Below are 25,263 nucleotides of genomic sequence, written 5' to 3' on the forward strand. Positions count from 1 at the left end.
ATATGGTATCTTCAACTTTGCTAGCTAATGCCAACCTGTTTCCCAAAGTGGTTGTAACAATTTATCCTGCCTCAGCACTGTTCAATGATTCTAGCTGCTCTAGAACTTCAACACTCAGTATCTCAGTTGTTTTAATTTTAGCCATTCTGATGTAATATTATATTTTATTTTAGTTTAATTTTCAATTCCCTGATTATTCATGTGATTGATCACATTTTTGTATGTTCTTAGTAATCTGAGTATCTTTGGGAAAGTGCCCACTCAAGTCTTTTACCCATTTTTCTATCAAGTTGCCTGTCTTTTTTTTTTTCCTTATTTGCATTAAAAATTTTTTTTTATTTAATCCTATATTGATTATATGTATAACAAATACCCTTCCCCATTCTGTGCCTTGTATTTCACTCTATTTCACTCTTATTTAAAATAAGATTTTTATTTTAATGTTGTAGAATGTACTGATGTCTTCTTCTAGTTGTTTTTTTTTAAGAGCATTTTTTTTAAAAGATTTTATTTATTTATTTGACAGAGAGAGAGGGAGAGATCACAAGTAGGCAGATAGGCAGGCAGAGAGGGGGGGGAAGCAGGCTCTCTGCTGAGCAGAGAACCCGATGCGGGGCTCGATGCGGGGCTCGATCCCAGGACCCTGGGATCATGACTTGAGCCGAAGGCAGAGGCTCAACCCACTGAGCCACCCAGACACCCCTAGTTGTTTTTTATATCTTGGGAGGAAGGAACTTTCCTACCATGAGATCAGTTTCTTATATAACCTTCTAGAAGATACAGGAGAAAGTAGTCTCCTATGTTACCTTCTAGATTTATTTTTGCCTTACACATTGGGTCTTTAATCCACTTGGAATTGATTTTTTTACTCATGGAGTGAGGAAGGGGTCGTATTTCTTTCTCTCACTTCCCTGTCACCACCCTTGTCTATCTCCTGAGGTTTACACGTTTGTCCTAGCCTCACTTATTATAAGTACATCCTTTCCCAACTGATGTATCACACAACCTCAATCATACTGTCAAGTGTATAATAGGGATTTGTTTCTGGGCTCTCCACCATGCTCCATTGTCTGTTGTCTATCCCTACTTCCATACCATACAGACGTCATTACTACTATAGCTCTGGTAGCTTCCATGTCTCATAGAGTGAGCCTCCAATCTTCTCCTTCATCTTCAACTGTGCCTTGGCCATCTTTAGCCTTTCTGACTTCCATATAAAATTTTTTAAGGATTTATTTATTTACTTTAGAGAGAAAGAGAGTGAGAGAGTGAGAGCAGGGGGAGAGGTAGAGAGAGAGGGAGAGAATCTCAAACAGACACTCCACTGACCACAGAACCCAAGGTGGGGCTCAATCTCATGATCCCAAGATCATAACCTGAGCTGAAAGCAAGAGTCTGACACTCAACTGACAGAGCCACCCAGGTGCTCCTTCCATATAAATTTTAGAATCAACTTGCTAAATTCCACAAAAAGTTAGGATTTAATCAGGATTATATCTATCCCGTAAATCACTTTGGGGAGAATTATCATCTTAACCAGTCTGTGAGCTTAGTATAGCTCTCATTTTAGATATGTCCTTTATAGTACCAGTATGATTTTCTTTTCTTTGAAAAAGACTTACCTATTTCTTATGAGATTTAGTCCTAAACATAGTATTTTATTTAAAATCAAATCTTTAAAACATTTATCTTCTGGTTTTGCTGGGAAATAAAATGATCAACAGTTATAAACTGATTTTGGTATTCAGCAACCTTACCAAAATGTCCAGTGAGTTCTAATATCTTATCTTAGACTCTATTGGAGTTTCTGACTATCTCCAAATAATGACAGCTTATTTCTTATTTTGCAGTCCTTAGAACTTTCCTTTCTTTTTCTTACTTATTGAGCTGGCTGGGGTCTGTAGTAAAGCATTGACTCCAAAGGTTTCACTGAATTGATTGAATTTGGGTTTCAAATTTTGAAGGCTCAACCACCAGCATTTGCTAATTGTAGTTAGGCTGTGAGAGAAAGAGAGGAATCAAGGTTGAGTGCGAGGTTTTTGGCCTGAACAACTAGTAGAACTGCATGGTCATTTACTGCTGGCAAAGCCAGAGATTTGTTTATCATATAGCACTGGTAATTAAATGAAGAAAGGTAAAAACTGGCTTATGCTTATTGGTAATGATCTCTCTAACAGACGTTAGCCTGGTTTTCCACTTCTGAAATAATTCACTCCTGAAAGGATTTAAACATACACAAATGCTCTCAGTAGGGTTTGACTTGTGACTTCCTGTTCATCCACTGCCCTCCACAGGGGGTTTGTCTGAATGTGAGCTGTACACTCTTTTGGCTAAAATCTGAACGGAGAGAGAGACAGTGAGAGGAAAAGAAAAATGACTTTTCCTTCTAGCGTCAATATTTCCTATTTTCTTACAGACATATGCGCGCGCGTGCACACACACACACACACACACACACCCCTGTCTTGCTTTGTAACCTTTCCCAAGTCAAAGAATTAAAAGAGAATCTCTGTCACCCAGGAAGCTTGGTCCCTGCAAGTAGCTTGTCTGGAAAGATGTCCTAGAAAGACCAGCTGCATTTCTGCGGTGTCAACCTAAAAACAATGAAGAAAAATGAAGGGGTGACTCCTGCCGAAGAGATCCTAAGTCATACGAAAAGCCCTCATTTCCCAGCCAGAAGGCCAATTTGACCATACGGTTGTTTGCAATCACAGCCATGTATTTTACAGTCGACTTATTTTCACTTAACCTCCTGTTCCCGCTATCCTAAACTGCGTTCCGTGTTTCTACCGCCTTCATCATTACCATGTTAATGTCTGCATGATATTACAACGTGTTATTGCAACACAACTTAACTAAATAAAGTGCACCATTCAGGATTGTTTCCATTTTTCCACTGAAAAATACAGCAATCAGGCTTGCAACTGTTCGCATCACATCGCTGAATCATCTTTTGGGGTTCTCCTACAGGTCCGCGAGTCAGACCAGAGACTGAGGACAACCACAGAGCGCCAGCGTGACCCCGCCCCCTGGGCGTGTCCTGGGCGGGGCCGCGCACGTCCGCGTCCCGCGCTGCGTCACCGACGTCCCGCCCACCTGGTGTGCGGCGCGCGAGCGGCCGCTGCAGCCCTGGCGGGTGGTTCTGGCCCTTGGGAGCGCGGAGGCCCGGCGCGTCGGCTATGGCTCCCTGGGCTGTGGCCGAGCTCTGGGCGCTGAACCCGCTGCGCGCTCTGTGGCTCACGCTGACCGCCGCCTTCCTGCTGACCCTGCTGCTGCAGCTAGTGCCGCCCGGCCTGCTCCCGGGCTGCGCGCTTTTCCAGGACCTGATCCGCTATGGGAAAACCAAGCGTGAGGGGCCGTCGCGCCCGGCCGCCTGCCGGGTCTTTGATGTGCCCAAGAGGTAACCGCGCCCCGGCTCGAGCCCGGGAAGCCGAGGCGCGGAGAGCCCGGGGCGCCCGGCTCCGGCAGCCGGCAGGGGGCAGCAGAGGCGGGCGCGGGGCCGGCGCGGCCCGGGCCCGGGAGGCCCTGACAGGTCTCCGGGCGCGGCGGGCCTCGGCGGGTCTCTGGGGGCACGGCCGCGTCCGCGTCGTGGCCCGGGGGGGCGAAATGCCCCAAGAGCCCGCGGGCACCGAGGATGCTGAGCCGCACGTGAAAGTGAACGTGTGGCCGCACCGAGTCTTCCCCTGGGGGGAAGTAGCGCTTCCGAATGTAGGCCTGGTCAGGTTATAGCCTTTTGGTCCCAAAGTTTCCTTTTAGCCCTCCCCTGCACTCTAGGGCTCGATCTAACTTGAGGTCACTCACTTGTAGACTTGAAGGCAGGCCCGCCCTTCGCCTGTGCTTCTCTCGATTGTCTCCGACCTTCGAAGTCAGGACGAGGGGCGAGCCGCTGGTCACAGGGCGGCACCTCCTTCGGCCACACCGACCCTCCTCCCTAGCACCTTGGCCCAGGACTGCACATTTTTGTCGAGACTGACCCCGAAGCTTTGACTTTCAACAGGTTTCATAACCAAGTTCAATGAAAGATTAAATCTAAATCGTTAGGGCTTAAGTAGGGGTCTTTCAGAATTGTAAAGACTTGTAGTTTGCTTTTGTTTGGGGTTTTTTATTGTTTTGCTTTGAATTCAGAACATAGCTGAGAAGAGTCAGCCAAGCACTTCTAGACGGTAGGAAAACAGCAGTGGCTCTTCTGTCTTGAAGGTGCATCGAAAGTTGAACATGTAGGAAGGTATCTGGAGGAACGTGATAAGGTTTCAAATGTATTAAAACCCCAGGGTTATCGCTTGAACCTCTCAGAGACAGGGTCCCAGGTCCACAGACAAGAATGCGGCTGAGTGTAACTTGGCTTCTGAAACGTGGATAATCGCCCCCACTTTGGTCTGTTGGGAGAGAGATTCCTCAGGTGTTAACACTGAGAAGGAAGATGTAGGACATTCACGGGAAGAGGAAAGGGAATGAGGCCCTGGGAAGAGGTAGAAGTATTTAGGACAAATTAGTCAAATCCTGTATTTATTAGAGGCTCTTTTTAAGCAAACATTAGCCATTATCCTATTTTTAATCAAGTTTGATTGCAGTACAGCCTTTTGGGCTTTATAGCAATGGCATTCCCAGATTATCATTTTTTACTGTTATAAAGTGAAGCAAAAATATTTCTTAGTGTGAATTCTAACAAATTGTTTTTCTGAATTTTGAAAAGGAGATTGATGTCCCTAGATTAAAGGACACATTTCAAGTCATTCCCTGCACTCCGCTGTTTCTCTGGCTCCCATTCCCCAGCTGTTAGTGCTCAAGCACTTGATTAGATGACAGCTAAGAAAACAGACCTGGTACCTTTCCTTTATTCATTACTACTCTTTGGGCTTGTTGTAATTTCTCCCATAATTTACACCTTTTTCTTCTTCTAGAATTCTAGATTAGAACCTCCCATGATGTCCAAATGATGTTTTGTTTTCATTTTTGGGTTTTTTTTATTTAAACCATTTCTTTTAGTATTGGAAGAAGATAGAGCAAGTCCAGGCCAAGAAAGAAAGACAAATGTGCCTAGATACTATATTTAAATATTTTTCCTTGTGCAGAATTCAGTTGTACTCTTAAAAGTGAACCTGTAATTTTTATACTTAGAGGCAGCTGTAATTCATATTTCTGCATCTAAAATGGTGCTTACATAATTTTGTTTGGGGTTAGTTTTTCCTAAGGAGGCAAGAATAAAACCTTAAATCAGTTCATGGCATGTTCAATTCCATTACCACTGTTGGGTAGGGTTTTTTCCCTAAATTAAGGTGATGGTACTTTTCTTGTTTTCCTTGTGGTTCGTAGATTGTTAATTTCCGAGAAAATCTGAATAAATAGGTGATGTCAACATGAGTCACAATGCTCTTGACTTGTGTAATGTGTATAGAAGTACTTCTGCTTCTAAGTTTCAAACTGGTATCAAAGCCTTGCAATTGAATTGAGCTCTGGAAGCAAAGAGCCATCCAGACTTTTCTCCAGGGGTGCAGCAGTCATAACCAGGGGACCTGTGCACAGAATTCAGAGCAAACCTGAGTTAGAAAAAAAATTACATCTTTATTTCACTAATCTCTAGCCAAAATTTAGCATTTCCTTAATGATAAATGTATTTAATGAACCATGGTAGAATTAGCAGTACTTGCAATATGGTGAAAGATTTTTTATATCACATTAAAAATATTGAAGAGACATCAAAATATTTTCATCACCACAAGGATGAATCCCTAGATCTTGTTATTTGATACAGTAATTAAGCACATATATTACTATATCACAAATTTCTTTTTCTAGTAGTTGTGTTACCTATATTTCAATATAATTGATTTCCTTGGTAATCCCTATGTATTTTATGATCGAAGTAACATTTTGAAAAGTGGCCAGTTCCCTTCCCCAGACTGCCAGTGGAGTCCAGGGAAGAAAAGTGTTAAGAACCCTTGCTCTAGACTATAAACTGGCCATAAGTTTACATTGTCTTGTTTGTTACCATATCCCTGGTTCAGTGCCTGACAAATAATAAGGTCCTTGATCACTCTGTCTTCAATGAATTTAAGAAAAACAGGGTTTAGGTTTAGTTTGTTGATTAACAAAAGGTTTATAGAGTACTTACGTGCCAAGAGCTTTTGTTCTTATCAAACAGGCAGTAAATATGTAAACAAATCTTACAAAACAAGGTAATCTTGGACGGTAATAAGTGCCTCAGAGGAAATCGAGCAGGATTACTTGATCACGATCAAAGTAGGGTGGTTGTGACAGTGACAGTGACAACACTGGAGAGGATGGTAAGGGAGGGGTGGGGCAGGAGATGAGCTCACTGGGGGAGGCAGGGCTGGCTCTCCAGGGCCACGGTGGAGAGGAGATTTTATTCCCAGTGTATGGAAAGCCGCTGAACTCTTTAGGACAGGGAAGGAGGCGTGACATGGTGTGATTCCTGTTTTTGAAAGGGTGACTAGCCATTGTGTGGAGAAGACTGAGTAAGAGGCTGTTATGATGGTCCAGGCAAAAGGCTTGCTTGTATAATAACACCTCTTTGCTATATAGGTGGTGAGACATTAAAGTACTTAGCACAGGCCAGGCACCTAGTCAGAACCAGTAAACATTAGTTCACTTCTTAGTTAACCCCATAACTCCCATAATGGGGCCTTGGATCAGTCTCAGCTATCTGCAAACCTGTATTATTAGATCCTGCCTCGTGGCTCAGAATCATACAGTGGTTTCCACCTTACTCACAGGAAGAGCCCAAGACCTTATACTGTTTTGTTCCCATCACCTCACTGACTTTGTGACCTATAGCTAACCCCCATGTGGTGCCAGTCCAGCCCTGTAGGCCTCTCTGCTAGTCTTCTTTCTCACCTCAGGGCCTTTGCACTGCCTGTTCCCTCTATCTAGAAAGCTCTTTCCCCATATAGCCACACACATGGTTTATGTCCTTACTTCCTATAATTCTACTCAAATATTACCTTCTCAGTGAGGTATTGCCTATCCACCCTGTTTAAAAGTATAATTCTATCACCACCATGCCCCCCCCCCCATATTTCTTCTTCTCTTCCTGGCTTTCATTTTCTCAGTAACAGTAACTGCCTGGTGGCATACAATGAATTTTACTTTTGTGTGTGAGTGTGAGTATAAGGGCTGGATTATCTGTTGTTTTCGTTGTTGCAACCCTAGAGCAGTCCCTAGCTTCTAATTAGCCCTGAAATATTTATTAAAGCAGTGCTTGCTTGGTGCCAAGTCCTGTGTTACCATAAGGATCACCTTATCCCTCTTCCCACGGGCTTGGAAAACAGTGCTGCAGTTAAGTAAAGTGCCAAGGGAGGAAAAAGAGGGAGAATGTCTAAAACAAAAGGGGTAGACTTCTTAGATCTGTTGTTGGAGGCTAAAGGGGCCTTTTAACGTGGTATAAATTGACATATGTGATCCAGAGACAGAAAAGTTCAGGTTCAGGTGGGTCTAGGTTGCATGAATTAGAGGTATAGCGGTGTGGGGGCATCTGGGTGGCTCAGCTGGTTGAGTGTCCAAATACTGTTCTCAGCTCCGATCTTGCTCTCAGGATTAAGAGTTCAAGCCCCGTGTTAGACTCCACGCTGGCCATAGCACCTACTTTAGCAAAAAAAAAAAAAAAAGAAAAAAAGAAAGGTAGTGCTACGGGGTGATTTTAACTTCAGAGTCATAGGGCTGAGTTTGGAGCTAAATGCTGCCACTTACTGTGTGACCTTGGATATGTAACTTAACATCTGAGCCTTCCTTTTCTCACCTGCCACAAAATAACCAAGTGAACTTTTTGTTAGGCAGAATTGTTTCTGCCTACTTACCAGAGGAATTTTTTTTCTAACTTTAAAGAGAGTGAAGTGAATAAGCAATGCTCTGTGTGTGTGTGTGTGTGTGTGTGTGTAAAATATACATGACGTAACACTTAACATTTTAACCCTTTTCAGGTGTACAGTTCATTGGTGTTGTATGCATTCACATTGCTGTGCAGCTATCACCACTATCAATTTCCAGAACTTTTCCATTAGCCAGAAGGATTTTAAAACCTGTTATTTAAGTCACTCTGCACACATGGCTCCCTGTCACACTGAATAAAAGCCAGGTCCTTCTAAGACCCTACAGCATCTGCTTCTGCACACATGTGGCCTTTATTGTTTCTCAGAGCCTATGTGGTTGTCATTTCCTCTGCCTCGAAAATTCTTTCCCATAGAAGCTCACTAAGGTTATTCATTCTAGCCAATATCACTTCCAGAGAGGCCATCTTTGACCCCCTTGGCCTCCCCTCTGCACCCTCTCTGCCCCCTAAACCAGTATTATGCTACTGTCTATAGGTTGATTCGTTGACCATATGCTGAGGGTAAACATCAAGGCAGAGACCTGGTCTCTTTGCTCCCTGCTGAGTTCCCAGATCCTAGAACATTGCCCAGCACGTTCTAAGTCCTCAATAAATACTTGTGAAGAAATGAAGTAGGTAGAGTGGCTGGCCCAGAAGATGCTTTTCAGAAATCAACCCCTCTCCTTTACATGGAAGCCTTCAGAGCAAGGTGCTGCTGACATTCTGCCTTGCTCCTGCAACTCAGACCACACCTGGGCTCAGTTCTAGGAAGCATGTCTTAAGAAAGACCCTGGAAGGCAACCAAAAACCAGTGGCCAGGTAGGGAAGGGAGTATTGGAAATATAAGGATGAACTTTGGAGGAAACTAAGCTCTTGAGCCTGAGAAGATCGGAATCAGGAACAACAGGCTAGCTCGGCAAGGGCAGGTCTAGTGATAGAATTTGTAACAGGAGTCAGGAGAATTAAATGGGTTGCTCTGGAATGATCAGATGAGATCAGTATTTGTCAGACCTGGTTGTGGGCAGGGTCTGGGGTGGATGGGGCGGGGATTGCTGTAAAGTCTGATACAATTCTCTGGATCTTCTGGAAGAAGAATCCCTGAGCTCGGTCTATTTTGTTGTGACAAGGAAGAGGCTTGATACAAAGTGATGTGTTGAGGGCCACGGAGGACAACCTGCAGAGTCAGAAAGATTTTGAATTTACTTAAATAAAGAAAAGTAGGAGAAGGATGGGTAAAGGGACCTCAGAAGAACCTGTTAGGCCTTTGTGCCGTAGTAGGTGACCTCCTTTGGGTAAACCAGCATCCTCCTTCACATTAAGGGGACCTTGCTGACTTCGGTGTCCATTGGCGCTGGTTTTACTTGTATTTCATTTGTAACTGTGTTGATTACAGAATAGGCGCTGTACTTGATGAAAGGTGTAACCATCAGGATTTGGTTCCTCGTTTTATGAGTTCAAGTCATGCTATTATAAAGTAATTTGGTCAACACAATTTCGGAAAAACACTGAATCAGAAAACCTTTAAGGCTTCTGGCAGCCCCGAGAGCTTGTGGTTTTGTAAATCTTGTGTAACAGGCTCTCTGGCTGTTGCAGCAACATTGCCCAGGATTTAGAAATCTTTCACACATTTGGCTTCTGTTGGCACAACCTAGGTTCTCTTTGCCAGGGTCTGGTGCCCCCTCTGTTGGAACTTGAGCCAATCCTCTCACCCAGAGATAAGAAAGGTTGCTAATTGACCCTCTTTCCAGGTTTGACAAGGTCAATCACGGTCTCGTTAACCTCAGGTGGCCTCTTTTTCCGGAGTTAACTGGTCCCATCCTTTGAAAGCAGATTTTAAAAGTCTGAACGTCTGCAGGATTCAGGTTCTATTAAAAAAACAAAAGTACACTTTAGGAAACGGGAAAAGAGGCGCCAGAGTCTAAAAATAGTCTTTCTGCTTAATAATGCTTTAAAGAGGACCTCCTCTGATGATTGCCTAACTGGTTTCACCTTGCAGGTACTTTTCTCACTTCTACATCATCTCAGTGCTGTGGAACGGCTTCCTGCTTTGGCACCTTACTCAGTCTCTGTTCCTGGGAGTGCCTTTTCCAAACTGGCTTCACGGTCTGCTCAGAATTCTCGGGGCTGCCCAGTTCCAAGGTACAACTCCATGGGCTAGTTAGAACCGTGTCGTCCTGTTCCTGCCTTTCCTGCCTGCAGGGAGCTGTTCCTGGTATTTCACAGTCACCCTAGTCTCCTCCTGTTTGGGCCCTGGAAGTGGAGGGTGAGGCCAAAAAAAGAGTTCTGCGTGCTTCCTAACCCGGTGGCCACGGGGATGTCTCCATGTCCTTCACTGAGATCACAGCCGACCAAGAGTCCGCTCTTCATGCCTGCCTTCCCAGCGAGTGCTGTGCTGTGTACAAGACTGGCTGTGCTCCTTCTGATATTTTTAGTGCTATCGATATATTTATGCAGAAGTCTTTACACTGTGCGAAAGCTCTTGGGCTCCATTAGGTTTGCCTTGAAACATTTGTCATTTCTCTAGCTGAACCAAAACAGAATAGAAATTACTCTTGATCACCAGTTAAAAATATCGGTTATCCTATAAGCAATAGTTATATAATAAAAGTGGCTCTGAATAGTTGTTGATGATTATCAACAGATGATTATAAACTAGCCTTTAAATTCGCCTCACTCATCCTCAAATAAAGGGCGCATGGAACAATTTTAGAAAGCAGGAATTGAAGGTGAAAACCGTAAGGCAGCCTCATTTAGTGTCAGGGAGAGGGTGAGGGGCTGAAGTAGAAACAAATTGTCCTGGTGCTATCTCTGTCCTTTGTTCCACCACTGGCTCCATGGGAATAGTCCTTTTCTGCATAACCCGGGGAACTTGTTGCAAAAGATGACAGCCCGAGGGAAGAACTATGCACATCCTATTTGGGACCGGCAGAGGCCTCAGTGGTTCCCACTTCACCCATTAAAAATGTCATCTTTCCCTTTGTTTACTGTGGGCCTAGCTGGGGTTCTGGAATTTAGAAGGTTGGTTGTGAGGAGTTTTATTTGTATATTTGTTTTAATCTATTCCTAAAGAGTTAAAACTAGGATTTGCTGTATTTAAAATAGAAAAGTAGGCAGTGCTATTCTGTACTGACAGAAGTCTAGATAGGGCTTACCTTTGTTGGGGGGAGGCAGTGCCTGGAGGGGAGACAAGGGAGCGCTGGTTGTGTTCTGTTTCTTGATCTGGATGCTGGATGTATGGGTGGAATAGGTTGGTTTCGTTTGTAAAAATTCGTTAAACTGGGGGTGCCTGGGTGGCTCAGTGGGTTAAGCCGCTGCCTTTGGCTCAGGTCATGATCTCAGGATCCTGGGATCGAGTCCCGCGTCGGGCTCTCTGCTCAGCAGGGGAGCCTGCGTCCCTATCTCTCTCTCTCTGCCTGCCTCTCCATCTACTTGTAATTTCTCTCTGTCAAATTAATAAATAAAATCTTTAAAAAAAAAAAAGAAAAAAAGAAAAAAAAATTCGTTAAACTGTATCCTTAATTCTAATGATGGGTGTGTATGTGTGTGTGTGTGTGTGTGTGTGTGTGTGTATGTGTGTGTGACATTCATTTAAAAAACAAAAACATCTAGGTGTTATGTCATTTTAAAAACTAGTACTTCTTCTGAATTCTTTTGGCAGACGGGTGGGAAGCAGGTAGAGAGATTGATCTCAAGGCTCACAGTCCCCTGAGAGTATGATTTTGTTTTTTGTTTGTTTAATATGGAAAAAAATGCATATTTCCTTCTGTCTATGTTCCTGTCCCCTTTTCTGCCTGTCTGGGTGCCTGTGTCTCATCTCCCCTGACCCAGGGATCCCACTGGGTGGGGTTATTAGAGGTCATCCGGGCATTCTTCGTGACCATCTTGACTGGCTGTTAGCGCCAGGAACCAGAGGTCCACAGACATCAGGTTCTGCGTGCACAGACTCCTTTGCAGTGACATGCATGTAACCAGAAGGCTTTCCAATGATGGGGAGGCCAGAGATCTGAGTTTGTCTCTAGTCAAATTCCTTAACTTCACTTGGCTTACTTCCTCATGACTTTAAAAAAAAGGTGTTAGGCTAGATGATGTTCTAGGGCCCTCTCCTAGCTCTAATCTTATTTAATACTCCGTGGAACAGCAGGAAAAATAATAATGACTTTGCATTAATCCCGGAAAGAGAGATGCTAACATGTTGCGTTCTGAATTGTAGGGGGTGAGCTGGCACTGTCCGCATTCTTAGTGTTAGTATTTCTGTGGCTACACAGCTTACGAAGGCTCTTCGAATGCTTCTATGTCAGTGTCTTCTCCAATGCCGTGATTCACGTCGTGCAGTACTGTTTTGGACTCGTCTACTATGTCCTCACCGGCCTGACTGTGCTCAGCCAAGTGCCAATGGACGGCAGGAATGGTGAGTGGTCCCGGGGTCTGTCAGCTGAGTCACTGGGCGTGTGAAGTGCTGTTCAGGCAAAGCACTCCACCAAGCTTGACAAAAGTTTGAAAACAGACCTGCCCAACCCACTTTGCATTTAAGAGTTTGAACTCTACCAGCCTTGGCAAAAGTCAACGTGCCCAAGGGTATATACATTAACTATTACATAATTGCTAAAACCTGAGAGACACCAACATAAGCGCTAATGCCTGTGGTAAAGATAGTCAAGTACCAGGTGTTGAGGAGGCTTGCTGTAAGGAGGAAGAATTGGGATGTGGGTCTCCCTTGGTGGGACTGAAAGTCCGTGACCTCAGGCGGAGTTACTCTGGAAAGAGAGGGAGTGTGGGCAAGAGTTGGATAGGAAGCAGAGGAACACCCAAGAACAGGAGAAACGGTCCGCAAAGTTGCTCCACCAAAGGCTCAGTCTCCCTCGGGTGTGTGTGTGGAAGGGAAAGGGTGGTACAGGATTAAATCTCAGAGAACCAGAGGAGAAGGCGTGGCCTGGGCCGGTGTGAACTGTTTGGATTTGTAAAAGGCGAAAGATTTATGCGATCTGAAGAGAAACCAGAGTATGAACTGTTTGGATTTGAAGAGGGAGTAGAGAGCCATTTTGTTGCCATTTCGTTCTTGGGATGATTCTGATCATAACAAAGCTTTTCTTCAAGGGAGGCCGCCTGAGGGGAGAGGACAAAAGCGTACTGTGGAGAGTCCGAGTTGTGTCTGAACATTGCTGAGCTCCCACTGGCCGGGCAAGAGGGAAGCAAAATCATGACCTTTGTTTATGAGGAGGAAATGAAGTGTGCTTTGCAGGGGGAAGGGAGGCTGGAGATCTAACATATAGGACTATCATTTTTGTAAAAACAATGTGTGCTTTTTACACAGAGCTCAAGTCATTTGGGGTGACTCACGTTAGTTTTTAGTGTTGAGGCGAAGTCACCCTGCTTCGCCTTGGGTGTCCTTCTGCCCACACACTGCAGGGCAAAGCATTCATGACTGTTTTCTCTTAGTTCAAGTCTTCGGATGTCCTGTCTGTCCGTGTAAATAGAGACCAAAGTCTGGATGTTTCCAGTACTCAGTGAACTTTCTCCTCAGGTTTGATTTCGGCATCAGAATAGCCCCTTGAGCATCCTCTCTCTGTCGCTATAGCACAACCCCAAGGTCTCTTTGGCTTAAGGAATGACATTAGAGTACAATTTAGTAATGATTTTTCTTAATTCATGAATTATTTATGGGCTTCAGCCACTCAGCTAGCATCTCTCCATCTGATTCCCCTGAATTGAATCAAGTCAGTGTTTCCTCCCAAATGTTCTGCTGTGGCACTCATGTGCAGCCTGTATCAAGGTCTGAACTATTATTCATGGTGCACAGTGCTAGGATTTCCACACAAAGAAGCTTTCCGAAGCACGCAGCTAACCCGCTAGCTTTCAGTCTGTTGGCCTCCGTTGGCATTACGTATCTCTTCTGGAGCTTTGTCTGCTAGCTTGACCCCAGCTTCTGCCTTCCCCACCAAATAAACAGTCAAGAAAAAGCAGCTGAGACACTCCCAGAAATAGCTTCCTAGACACGCCTTTCTGAAGCTGTCCTCTCTTTCACCTACTTGTCTTTCAAGAAGTCATATGCAGGCATTTGGGACAAGATGAGGCAAACCGGTTTCAGGAATTCACTGAGAGAGAACACACAGGCATGTGTCAGCCATGGGGTCTGACAGGAATAGACTGAGTCTGAATTCTGGCTTACTTAACCACCCTGAACCTCAGTACCTTCATCTGTAATCAGGGACACATCCTGATTTCAGAGGGTTCTTGTGAAAAGGAAGAGAAAGGATGTCTACAAGCTGCCCCGTCATCTCCTGGTCTTCAAAGTCTAGAGGGTCTACCTTCAGCCACTTCCCATTACACTGTTGTATTTTATTTTCTCCTGAGTGCCCTCTCTTCCTGAACTTGTCTTGGTCATCGGTTTGCCTACGAGTTTCTGTCTGTCCCTTGCCACTGGAACGTGGGTTCCTGAGGACTGAGATCTTACCTTACGTGCTCACTGCTCTATCCCTGTGTGAGATGCCAGGCTCAGTAGAAACTCAGTCAGTAAACAACGAATAAACAAAGAGCTAAATACTACACAGATTGGATTCTCAGCCTTCCACTTGCCTCCCCTTTCCTGCATTATAATTCCAACTTATTCTTAGGAATCTTTCCCTCATAGGTACTTTCTCTGATTCAGAGTAGGTAACCTGGCAGCAAAGAGAACTCTCAAACACTTGCTTCAGTTTTTAATCCTAAAATGACTTGCTCTTAAAGCCCTCCAATTTAAAACTATTTTTATATTTTGTTTATTTTTAACCTGTAAAAATATAACCTTTTCATTAAATGGCTAAGTCTAGTAAACATTAAGAGTCTATAGTAAACTATAGGCTTTTAAAAGAAATTAACACATGTAGACATTGATGGACTCTCATTAATCTTTAGCTGTCATTAGTCCTCCCTCCCAGTGCCCATAGGGAATCGCATATTTTCGGTTCTCTTACCTGAATCAACTCTGTAGGGGCTGTCTCTTGGCTCCAGACCCTCAGGCTCTTCCCCACCATCAATCCGATCCGCAGTCAATGGACAGCTTTGTTTCTTCAGTCAAGTTCCTAACTAACCTGACTGCTTCCTGCTGATCATAAGGAAGTCCTGAATTTGCTTTTCTGATGCCAGTCCTCAGAAGACCTGCCTTCTTCCTGTCTTCTTGGTAGCTGGAGAAGAAAGAGGAAGATGATCCTTTGAGTGTTTCTACTTCTGAGCTAAATCTAACATGGTTCTCTCTAATCAGAAAAGGATAGTTTGTGTCTTCGTCTTGCAATTTACACTTCTTCTCTTTTGGGAAGCCCCACCGTGAGCTGTGACTTCTAGTGATTTTCTTCGTTGGCCGGAGCCGGTCAAGTCCGTGCTCTGCATTCAGTGTCTCCCCTGAATGGCTTAGGGTGGCAGCTCAGGGTGAGATTCCTTTAGAAAGTGTCTTACTGACAGTAGACCGTAAGAAAGAAGACACAACACCAGGTTTAGAAATAGAAATGGAAAGCAGTATCACCACACGAGAGTGCATCACAAGAGTAGGACACAGAGCCGACCTCTGTGCTTGAAGCATTTAAAGAGGCAGCAGGAGAGCGTGTCCATGTGGCACTCTCTGTCGGGGGCCACTGAAGCTGCCCCTGGATGAGGAGCCTACCCCCTCACCCACAGGACAGCGCTCCCCCCCCCACCCCCAGACCTGGTACATTCGGTCAGGATAATTTTCTAGTCATGAGGAACAAAATAGTGGGTAATTGTGTTCTCCTAACTGTATGGTTCTACTAGCTGTATCATTCCCCAAGCCTCTGAAATGTTGCAGCCTGGCTAATAAGCTAATTCTTTTTTTCTGTAGTCTATGTGATAGGGAAAAATCTCTTGATGCAAGCTCGGTGGTTCCATATCCTCGGAATGCTGATGTTTATCTGGTCGTCTGTCCATCAGTACAAGTGCCATGTCATTCTCGGCAATCTCAGGAAAAATAAAGCAGGTGAGGGGCCTTTCACAGCCATTGCATGGGAAATCTGAACCCTCAGAAGTTAGTTATCTCTGTTCCTTTATTTTTTCCCCTCCTGCCCTAAATTAACGGACTCATCTATCAGATGCTCCTTTTTGACAAGACCTCTCTCTGGATCTCAATCTTCCCCTTTGTAAAATGAGAGCGTTATGCTGAAAGACTTCCCCGGCTCCATCTAGCCCTCACGCTCTGTAATTCCATTCTGTGTCCACATCTGGGGGCCTGCACAGCAGACACATGCCTAACCAGCACGTGAACATTCCCGTTACCCTGCTGAGTTAGGGTCATTCCAGCCGCAGCAAAAAAAAAAAAAAAAAAAAAAAAAACCCCTTAACTTTTTAGTTAGCTTGTATTGACTTAGCACAGGTACAGTTTTCATTAGGTTTTTTGAAATACTAAGAGTGGAATAATACTATTCTGCATTTATCCAGTGCTCATTCTGTGCCAGGCCCGGTTCCGGGAACTTTACATAGAGTCTCACAGTGCTTAGTTGAGTTGGGGACAGTCTTATTCTCCCTTCACAAATGGGGAAACTGAGGCACCGAGCTGTTAAGCAGCTTTTCTAAAGTTCCACAGCATGTGAGTGGTAGAGTCAGGATTTGAGCTCATGCCTCTTAATGACTCTTAATGACTAGCTTGGAGGCCTAATGGAGAAACAGGTTTTCCTCTGTGCTTATTTTCAGTTGATAGTGTAACCTAGGCATGTAACTTTTTAATACATAGTAGGTTGACGTGGAAGTGTGACGGGAAATGGGTTTGCACACAGGTCAGCAATCTGAGTTTTTGGAAATGACATGGGGCCTGAAGTGGTAAATTCTCTTTCTACAATTTCGTTTGTTCAGGTGGCCTTCTGTTTCTGTTTCAGGGGTGGTCATTCACTGTAACCACCGAATCCCTTTTGGAGACTGGTTTGAATATGTTTCTTCCCCGAACTACTTAGCAGAGCTGATGATCTACATTTCCATGGCTGTCACCTTTGGGCTCCACAACTTAACTTGGTGGCTAGTGGTGACATATGTTTTCTTCAGCCAGGCGCTGTCTGCTTTCCTCAGCCACAAATTCTACAAAAGCAAATTTGTCTCCTATCCAAAGCATAGGAAAGCTTTCCTGCCATTCCTGTTTTAAGGTAACCTCAGTCATGAAGCATGCAAACCAGGTGACAGGTGCGATTCCTCAGGACAACAAAGTCTAGGGACCAAAGCACAGTTTCTGCAGAACTGTTTGTAACTCTGCATTCCGTTTTTACACCCAAAAGTCTTCACCAAATGAGCAAACCAAGACCCCGCGAGAAAATGAATCTTCAAAGAGGAAATCCTTCTGGCAGGCCTGGGAGTGCTGTGTCTGCCTTCTGAGATGCTTTATAAAACCAACCAACTGCTAACAAGTAGAGGAGACTTCTCCAAGCTGCCTCACAAGCAAACTAACCAAGAATATGCCAACGGCTTCACACATGCACCTACGTCCCCAGAGGAAGAGATGAGACCATCCGTGGCTTTTTGTTGGGGACAGATGAGCTGGACTACGTAAGAAGCAGTATAGCAGTGCGCAGTAACTATTGCATTTCAGTAAAAGCAGAAGAGCTTTTGGAAATCACAATATATAATTTCACAGCAACAGATTTAGGGGAAAATGAGTTTGTTGGAGATAGTGTATACCTTCACATACAGCCATGAAGATTTTCAGTTACGTAACCAGCAACAGTGGTTTCCACTCCTCTCCCCTTCAAATCATAGGAAACCACTCTTGTTTAATACTTCTTTTGACATGCCTTTCAAGGAAGTACCTTAAAAATGAAAGCATCTGAAAATAAAATATTTTTATATTTACGTGTAGAGCTCCTTCATGAATGGACTGACCTTCGCCGCAGAGGGGGCCAGTGCTGTAGCCTCGTTCGTGTGGAGTTACTCACGCTGGATTAAGGTTTGCCTGAGTTTGAACTGTTTTAATAAAGTGAATCTGAAGATTTTTAGGAATAAAGTTTACACCAAAACAGTCTGTTCAAGAAAATACCCATGATTAGATCAAAGGGCAGTAAATGCATGGTTTAAAAGAAAAACAACAACTGGAAAAGTAGCACCACGGCCTGAGTAACTCTGTAAAAACCGCACATTTGTGCAGCACAGGATTTCCTGGCTTAGTGACAAAGGTATTAACTTGATGGCTTTTGTGCAGGTGTCATATTACTACTAGCTACTGAAGTTTTGCACTAATAGGTACCTTGCTGTGGGAGAAAGAACCTCATTATTATTCAGACGCATAACCAAGTGCAGTGAAAGTGCGTCCTCCCGCCCTCGTCCTTGGAGTAGTAAAAAGGAAGCTGCTAGACTGAGATTCTTCTTAATCTAAACTTGCGGTATAAGCACATGAAAGCACCTTCTAAAGTTCTAAAAATAATTCTGCTGTAGCCTTTTCTCTCCCGTCCATCAAATACCACCTCAGTGAGTTGCTCAGTCTCTTCCAACAAATGACCTATTTGTTTCATTTATCACTTGGGTGCGCCATCCTCAGGACCAGGACTCAGAGCTAAACTTTCCACACTGGAAATGTAAAGCATATTGCAATTTGGTCTTAATTTCCACACAAATGACACAAATGCTTTTTAATAGCAAACTACTTAGGGGGAAAATGTATTTTGCTTTAGCATGTCATTTCAGACCCAGGTTAGTCTAGGAATTTGAATGATGTTCTGGAATTTCATTGTACTTTTAAGTGCAATGATGAGCTCCCCTGTGAAGAACGCTATCGGGGGCTATTAGAAGGCATTCCCAGTCCCCAGTGTCCTTGTCTCAAGCTCACCACCCCCATTGTCCCCTCCTGTCTGTCGCACTCACTTCCATGTCTTTCACTTTCCCTCTCCTATCCTTGCCCAAGCACTCCGTTTCCAGGTGAAGGCTAAAGAGGAAGTAGTGATGTCCTCAGAGGGGGTCAGAACAAAGTAGCATGGTCTTTGACAAAAGCTTCACTGTGGAGAACATCGGAGAATTGTGCTGTGCTTGGGAGATCACAATCGGCATTGTTCTGGGTGGTAGTGAAAATGCTCTCTGCGCCCCAACAGGGAGAGTGGGCAAACCCGTGCGTGGAGAAGCCAGAAATAGGCTGGGGCTGGAGGCCCTTGAGCTTCTGCCACCCTCGTCGCCAAGCCTCAACCTGTCATTCTGTTGCTCCTAAGGGGAAGTGACCGACTACCTCTCTACAGCATTCCCTGGACTAACTACCGACTGTAAAAGTGTGCTGAAAATAGCCTTTGCTTTTTTTAAGTCTCCAAGCTGTAGCTCATCCTCCTTACTAACATTCGCCATCAGTGAGTGGATCACTTTTTCTCCACAGGGGCGTGTCCTGTGTTACATTTTAATATAATGAGTGATTACATTTTTAATATAATGAGTGATTATTGCTAGATAATAATAATTGCTAGATTATAGGATACTCAATAAATTAAGGAGACTATAAATTTTTGTATAACTACCTGAGAATTCAAGGACATTGATGAGTAATGCACCTCAAAGTGAACCAATATTTGAAAGAAGATCTTAAAATAGTAACTGAGCAAGTAGAAATTTTTTACACCTGTCTAAATCAATTTTTTAAAGATTTTATTTATTTATTTGATAGACAGATCACAGGTAAGTAGAGGGGCAGGCAGAGAGAGAGAGGAGGAGGAAGCAGGCTCCCCGCTGAGCAGAGAACCCAATGCGGGGCTCAATCCCAGGACCCTGAGATCACGACCTGAGCCAAAGGCGGAGGCTTTAACCCACTGAGCCACCCAGGCACCCCTAAAGCAATTTCTGCCCACTCTTCACATTGCTTATCAGGGGAAAAATCACTTAACTGGTTTTATAAATTATATATATTAGCCTAACCTAAGATTTTTTTGAATAAATGGACAAGAAGCAGGGGAGCTGGCAGTGATCCACAAATAATTCACGCAACACACATCATGTTTCCCAAATACCAATGATGTAGGAAGCCAGGTTTTGATTTTAGGGAAAGCAAATTTAATTATTCAAGTAAAAACTGAATTATAAAGAGCTACTATATGCACCTAATTAAGAAGATTTAGCGTTGAGTCTCTTCCTTGAAAAAGATTCTCCGGGCACCTGGGAGGCTCAGTCAGTTGAGCATCTGCCTTTGGCTCAGGTCATGATCTTGGGGTCCTAGGATTGAGTCTCCCTGCCTGCTCAGCAGGGAGCCTGCTTTTCTCTCTCCCTCTGCCCCTCCCCCATGCTTGTGTGTATGCTCTCTCACTGTCCAATAAAATCTTTGGAAGGAAAGGGAGGAGAAGATACTAAACTCTTGAAGCCTGTAGACGATAAAAGAACACGGGGGTGGGGGGCGCCTGGGTGGCTCAGTGGGTTAAAACCTCTGCCTTCGGCTCAGGTCATGATCCCGGGGTCCTGGGACCGAGCCCCCCATCAGGCTCTCTGCTCAGCAGGGAGCCTGCTTCCCCCTCTCTCTCTGCCTGCCTCTCTGCCTACTTATGATCTCTCTCTATCAAGTAAGAAAAAAAAAATCTTAAAAAAAAAAAAACGCAAAAAACACAAAGGATTTCTGAGCAGAAAGACAACCCTGCCTCCTGAGTCTAGCCCTCTGGTAAAACTTCATAGTATGTGTGTGGTTTTTATCAGGACTCCTTGGCCTATAGGACACCTTCCTGGGAATTAGAAAAGATATCACTCAGAACATCCCCATAGTAGCAGAGCATGACCCTTTGTGGGCATAGAAGGCCACTAGTGATGGGACAGCTGCCCAGTGAGCAGAGCTCAGGCTGGGCTCAGCCCCACTCAGTCTTTGTGTCTGGTGTCCTTTGTGCAGTATTCCTACCGCACAACCTTCCATAGCATAGAGACCAGGTTCATTGTGCTGCCTATCTGCAGATTCTGTTGACTCGGAAAAAAAAAAAAAAAAAAGACTTGATTTCATGGAATCATCTCATTGAGAAAGAAGAATAAAACTAGGAGAAGGTAGAATTAAGCAGCCTATGCAAAACGTCTGTGCTTCCACTTACAGAAGGGGCAATCTGGTGGACAGCAGGTGAGTGACCCTCAAACAATAGAATGTCAGTTTGGATGCCAGAATTCCAGCCCCAAACAGAGAAAATATTTTGCTTATTTTCTCACTACCAACTCCTGCCTTTGCAGCTCTTTGTTCTAGGACTGCAATTTCAACAGTCTTGCCACCCTACTGGGACCTTTGATCTGTTGATCTCATGGCATTTTTATAGTCCTTCACCCATAAGTCTTCTCTAATAGCCTTACCCTACTTAAATTCCAGGAAGTCACCATCATTCTTCCTTCACATTTATCTTCAACTCTTGCCTCTTGGCATTGCCTCTTCTTACTGATTTAGCAAAGCCACAACCCTGGTTAGATTTCAGCTCCTGCTGGGTATATGTGCCCACACAATTGAGCAGTGGCTAGAGAAATACAGTCCACAGACAGCCCACTTCCAATTCATGACCACTAACCTCAACTGGTCTAACATGGTGCAATCATACGAAAATTCTCTAGTCCATTCCCTCTCCCACTCGGCTGACTATGTTACATCTCTATCCCCAGGAAAATGAAGCTACTGGAAGAGAACCGCCCCCCACGTTACCACCACCTCCTCCACCCACCTAAGACATCTGTCCCTCCGTATGCTACTTTCCCTCCTTACTATTATTGAAGGATACTTTTTTGAAACGTAAAATCATGATCCTCATGCAAATATAAGATAAACATGTGCCAACAATTTTACTTTACTCATTAAGGAAGGAACCAGTAAATGTTAGAAACAATTCAAGACTTCCTAAAAGACACATATATGGGTACCAAGGCGTGCCAAAGTGAATGTAATAGATGCAAAATAATTGCTCAATAGTTTCAAAATTAGCCTCTTCAGCAGGGGAGGGAAAGCAATTGTGCCTGCATCGGACAAAATTCATTTGTATGTCTGTGAAAACTATTTGCATTCCTATCCATTCTCTAGGAGTTGTAAAATAGCTCAAAGACTAGGGGTAGAGAACCCAAAAAGTGTGCTAGGAAGGACACCAGTACTATTTTTTGCTCACTTCAAAGTCCTCACAATTTTCTCCTGAAACTATAAACTGTCTCTCTGGATTTCTTCCTAAAGCTAGGTCCCCCTTCTTGAGCACCAGATTCTACCCAAGGAAAATACCTGGCCATTCTTCCTCCCACTAAATCATCACGTTTGCCCTTTCCTCAACATTTCTAGAAGCAGACAGGTACCTTTCTAAAACCTTCTAACTCCATTTCCCTCACTAGATAACAAAGCCATTCCTGGGGGTTTGGTTGGTTGCTTTGTGTGCTGGTTTTGGTTTTAGGTTTTTTGCAGCAAAACTAGAAAGATTGGTTATATTCTCACTAGATTTGGTTCTCTTCCCACTGTTAAGCCCCCTTTCGTAGATCGCATGACTCCAGCGAAGGAGACCTTTCTGTAGACCACATGACTCCAGTGAAGCTTCTCAGGGAAAGATCTCCAGGGACCCCATTAAACCTGGTGGTTGCTTCTCGGGATCTGTCCTGACACAGCAGCAGCAGCTGGTCACTTGCTCTAATCATTTCCAAGACACAACACCCCTGGGTTCTCGTCCTAGCTCCCCGGCTGCTCCCACTCTCCTAACCTCCCAATGCTTGGAGTGTGATGATTCGAAGTTCCTGGTCCCTTTCTCTCCCTGTAGTTGGTGATCTCATGTGGTCTCTTAAATGCTGTTTATATGCTGACAACTCCTGTGTTTAGGCATGTGACCTAAACACCACTCCTGAGCTCTGGGCTCATATACCCAATTGCTTATTTAGCATCTCTACCTGATATATAAGATATCTCGAGTTTTGACATGATTGAGCTAGTTTCTGATTTTCTATTTCCCACACCTGATCCACCTACTTTTTATTTTCTCAAACGAACATGATGGCGTCTTCCCTGACGGTCCTCCTTTCACGCTCCACCAACCGATCTGCGGTTCCACCTCCAGAACACATCCAGAGTCCATCCCTGTTATCATAACTCTCCTGACTACCATCTTGATCTGGGCTGCCATCTCTTCTTGCCTAATTTACCACAACAGACTCCTAATCGGTCTCTCTGCTTTCTCCCTTATTCCTTCCGGCTGACTTTCAACACAAGCCAGAGTGATCCTTCAAAAGCCTGATTCAGATCATGTCATACTCTCTCACGACCTTGCAACGGCTCCCACTTTTTTTCAGATAAAGGCCCAAGTTCCTATGATAACCTCCTAGCCCCCACATGATCTGGCCCCCAGTCAGTCACCTCTCTTGCTCAGCTCCTCCTTGTGCCCTCATCCACGCCTCCCACGCAGTGGCCTCCATGCCCGTCCTTACACGTGTCAGTCCTGCCCCTCTGGTAGGCCTTGGCACTGGCTGTGCCCTCCGCCTGGAATGTTGTCCCCTAGAGAGCGGCCACACGGCTAACTCCCTCACATCCTTCGAGTCACCGTATTTGTATCCTATCGCTGTGTGACCAAGTACTCCAGCTTCAAACAGCAGACCGCTGACCGTTTCTGGGCCTCAGGATTTCAGGAGCCACTGAGCGGGGCGCCTCCATCCCAAGGATTTACTGCAGTTGAGGTGGCACCTGGGCTGAGATCTCAACCGTAAGCTCCCCTGGGGCAGGACCCACCTCCCAGCTTGCTCACCTGGCTGTCAGCAGGATTCAGCTCCCTGCGAGCTGCTGACCTAACGGCCAGGAGCCTCCCTCAGCTCCCCGCCACGCAGGTCTCACCGCAGAGCAGCTCACAGCACAGTACCCAGTCCCATCAGAGCGAGCAAGCACGGGTGTGCAAGACGGGAGACACCATCTCTTTGTAGCCTGATCTTGGAAGGGACATCCCGGTGCTCTTGCCAAATCCCGTTTGTTGGGAGGCAGTCACGAGTTCCAGTCCATGTCCAGAGGAAGGGGATTATACAAAGGCAGCATGGCCAGGAGGTGGGGATAAGGGGAGCCATCCAAGAGCCTAATTACCACAGTCACCTTCTCAATGAGGTCACCTTCTTACTTAAAGTTGCAGCCTAGCTCTCTCATTTCCAACCCCCTTTGCTCTTAGGAGCATCAACAAACACTGTTTTGAGCCACTTCATTTTGAGGTGGTTTGTTCAATGGCAAAGAGCTAACGGATGCTCTCTCTTCCAAAAAAAATCTCTCTAATATGCTTTTTCACTTATGTTTATTATCTTATTGTCTGTCTCTCTTCATTGGAAACTAAAATGTTGTTTGGGGATTTTCTGTTTTGTTTTGTTTTGCTCGCAGATGTATCCCCAGCCCCAGCAGAGTGTCTGGTACATAATAGACACTCAATAAATATTCATCTAGAGAATGCTTCTGTTGTCACTGTTTTCTGCATAATACTAATCTCCTGCCTTTACTTTGTTGCAGAATTACAATAATACCTGCCTGATGAATACTGAGCATCGTTTCTACTCACATGTATGAAAAACAATGATCAATTGTGCATTTATACCACCCAGAAGCCAGTAACAATTATGGTAAAATTATGGTAAATACAATGAAGTTTGGTCAAAAGAAATGCTTAGGAATCCATATATTGTTACAATCCCACCCTCATATATTTATCAGGTTTTATAAAAGAAATGCAGCATTTATGGGAAATTGGAATACATACATTTATTCTTCAAAATATTAAGATTAAAGCCTGGTTAGTGAAGAGGAAAGTGCTTACTCTTCAGCATGAAGCCTGTATCTTTCATTCTTGTTCCTCTCCTACACTTAAAAAAAATCGGCACTTTGTAATTTTTTTTTTTTTTTTTTTTTTTTTTTTTTTGCTTCTTGACCTCTAGACCTATTACTCTGTGGCCTGCTATAACTATGACCATAATTTTTGACAAGTGTTCTAGATAAAATGTTTGAGGTTAAAGAAAAAACAAAAACCCATGCCAGGGAAGCGTATAATTCAATAAGTTGGAAAGCACTTAATCGATCCTCCATAATACTCCTTCAATCCTGAGCTTGTTTCTTTCAAGATATTATTTTTGAGTAATCTCTGCACCCAACATGGGGCTCAAACTTACAACTCTGAGATCAAGAGTCACATGCTCCACTGACCAAATCGCCAGGTGCCCCCAATTCTGTGCTTATGAAATGGTGAGATTAAGTCATTTTCAGTGCAAAATAAGACCCATGCTAATGATTGAAAAGGGTGGATGTTAGTTCAGTATTCCACTTCTCATTCCCACCTAATTGTGGCCAAATTGCATTTCCAATTCATCTTTCTCCCTTCCCATCTGAAATTAGCTATTGGGGAAAAAAAATAAAGCTAACAAGGAAACTGCTTGGGGAAGTGAGGGTGGATATTTGGTAGTATTTTGGAAATAAATAAAAAACAAATTTGCATTGCCATGGGGAAAAAAAACCTCAAAAAAATTAAAAATTTAAAAAAAAAATTATCTATTGGAGTCTCCTTCCATGATTTTGC

At 44.2% G+C, this 25,263-nt stretch overlaps 1 protein-coding gene across 1 annotated transcript; it reads left to right on the forward strand.

Annotated features, from left to right (window-relative positions):
- The first annotated feature begins 3,065 nt into the window (after positions 1–3,065).
- Positions 3,066–17,641, forward strand: SRD5A3 (steroid 5 alpha-reductase 3). Its single transcript, XM_032334341.1, has 5 exons — positions 3,066–3,400; positions 9,822–9,964; positions 12,036–12,233; positions 15,654–15,788; positions 16,681–17,641. The coding sequence occupies exons 1-5, from the start codon at positions 3,180–3,182 to the stop codon at positions 16,938–16,940; spliced, it is 957 nt and encodes a 318-aa protein (XP_032190232.1). The 5' UTR covers positions 3,066–3,179; the 3' UTR covers positions 16,941–17,641.
- The last annotated feature ends 7,622 nt before the right edge of the window (positions 17,642–25,263 follow it).

This window comes from Mustela erminea, chromosome 2 (assembly GCF_009829155.1).
Source record: "Mustela erminea isolate mMusErm1 chromosome 2, mMusErm1.Pri, whole genome shotgun sequence".
NCBI lineage: Eukaryota > Metazoa > Chordata > Mammalia > Carnivora > Mustelidae > Mustela > Mustela erminea.

Coding starts and splice junctions, on each gene's coding strand:
- SRD5A3 (XM_032334341.1), top strand. CDS start 3,180: ATGGCTCCCTGGGCTGTGGCCGAGCTCTGGGCGCTGAACCCGCTGCGC. Junction 9,965..12,035: donor CGGGGCTGCCCAGTTCCAAG/GTACAACTCCAT, acceptor TCTGAATTGTAG/GGGGTGAGCTGGCACTGTCC. Junction 12,234..15,653: donor GCCAATGGACGGCAGGAATG/GTGAGTGGTCCC, acceptor TTTTTTCTGTAG/TCTATGTGATAGGGAAAAAT.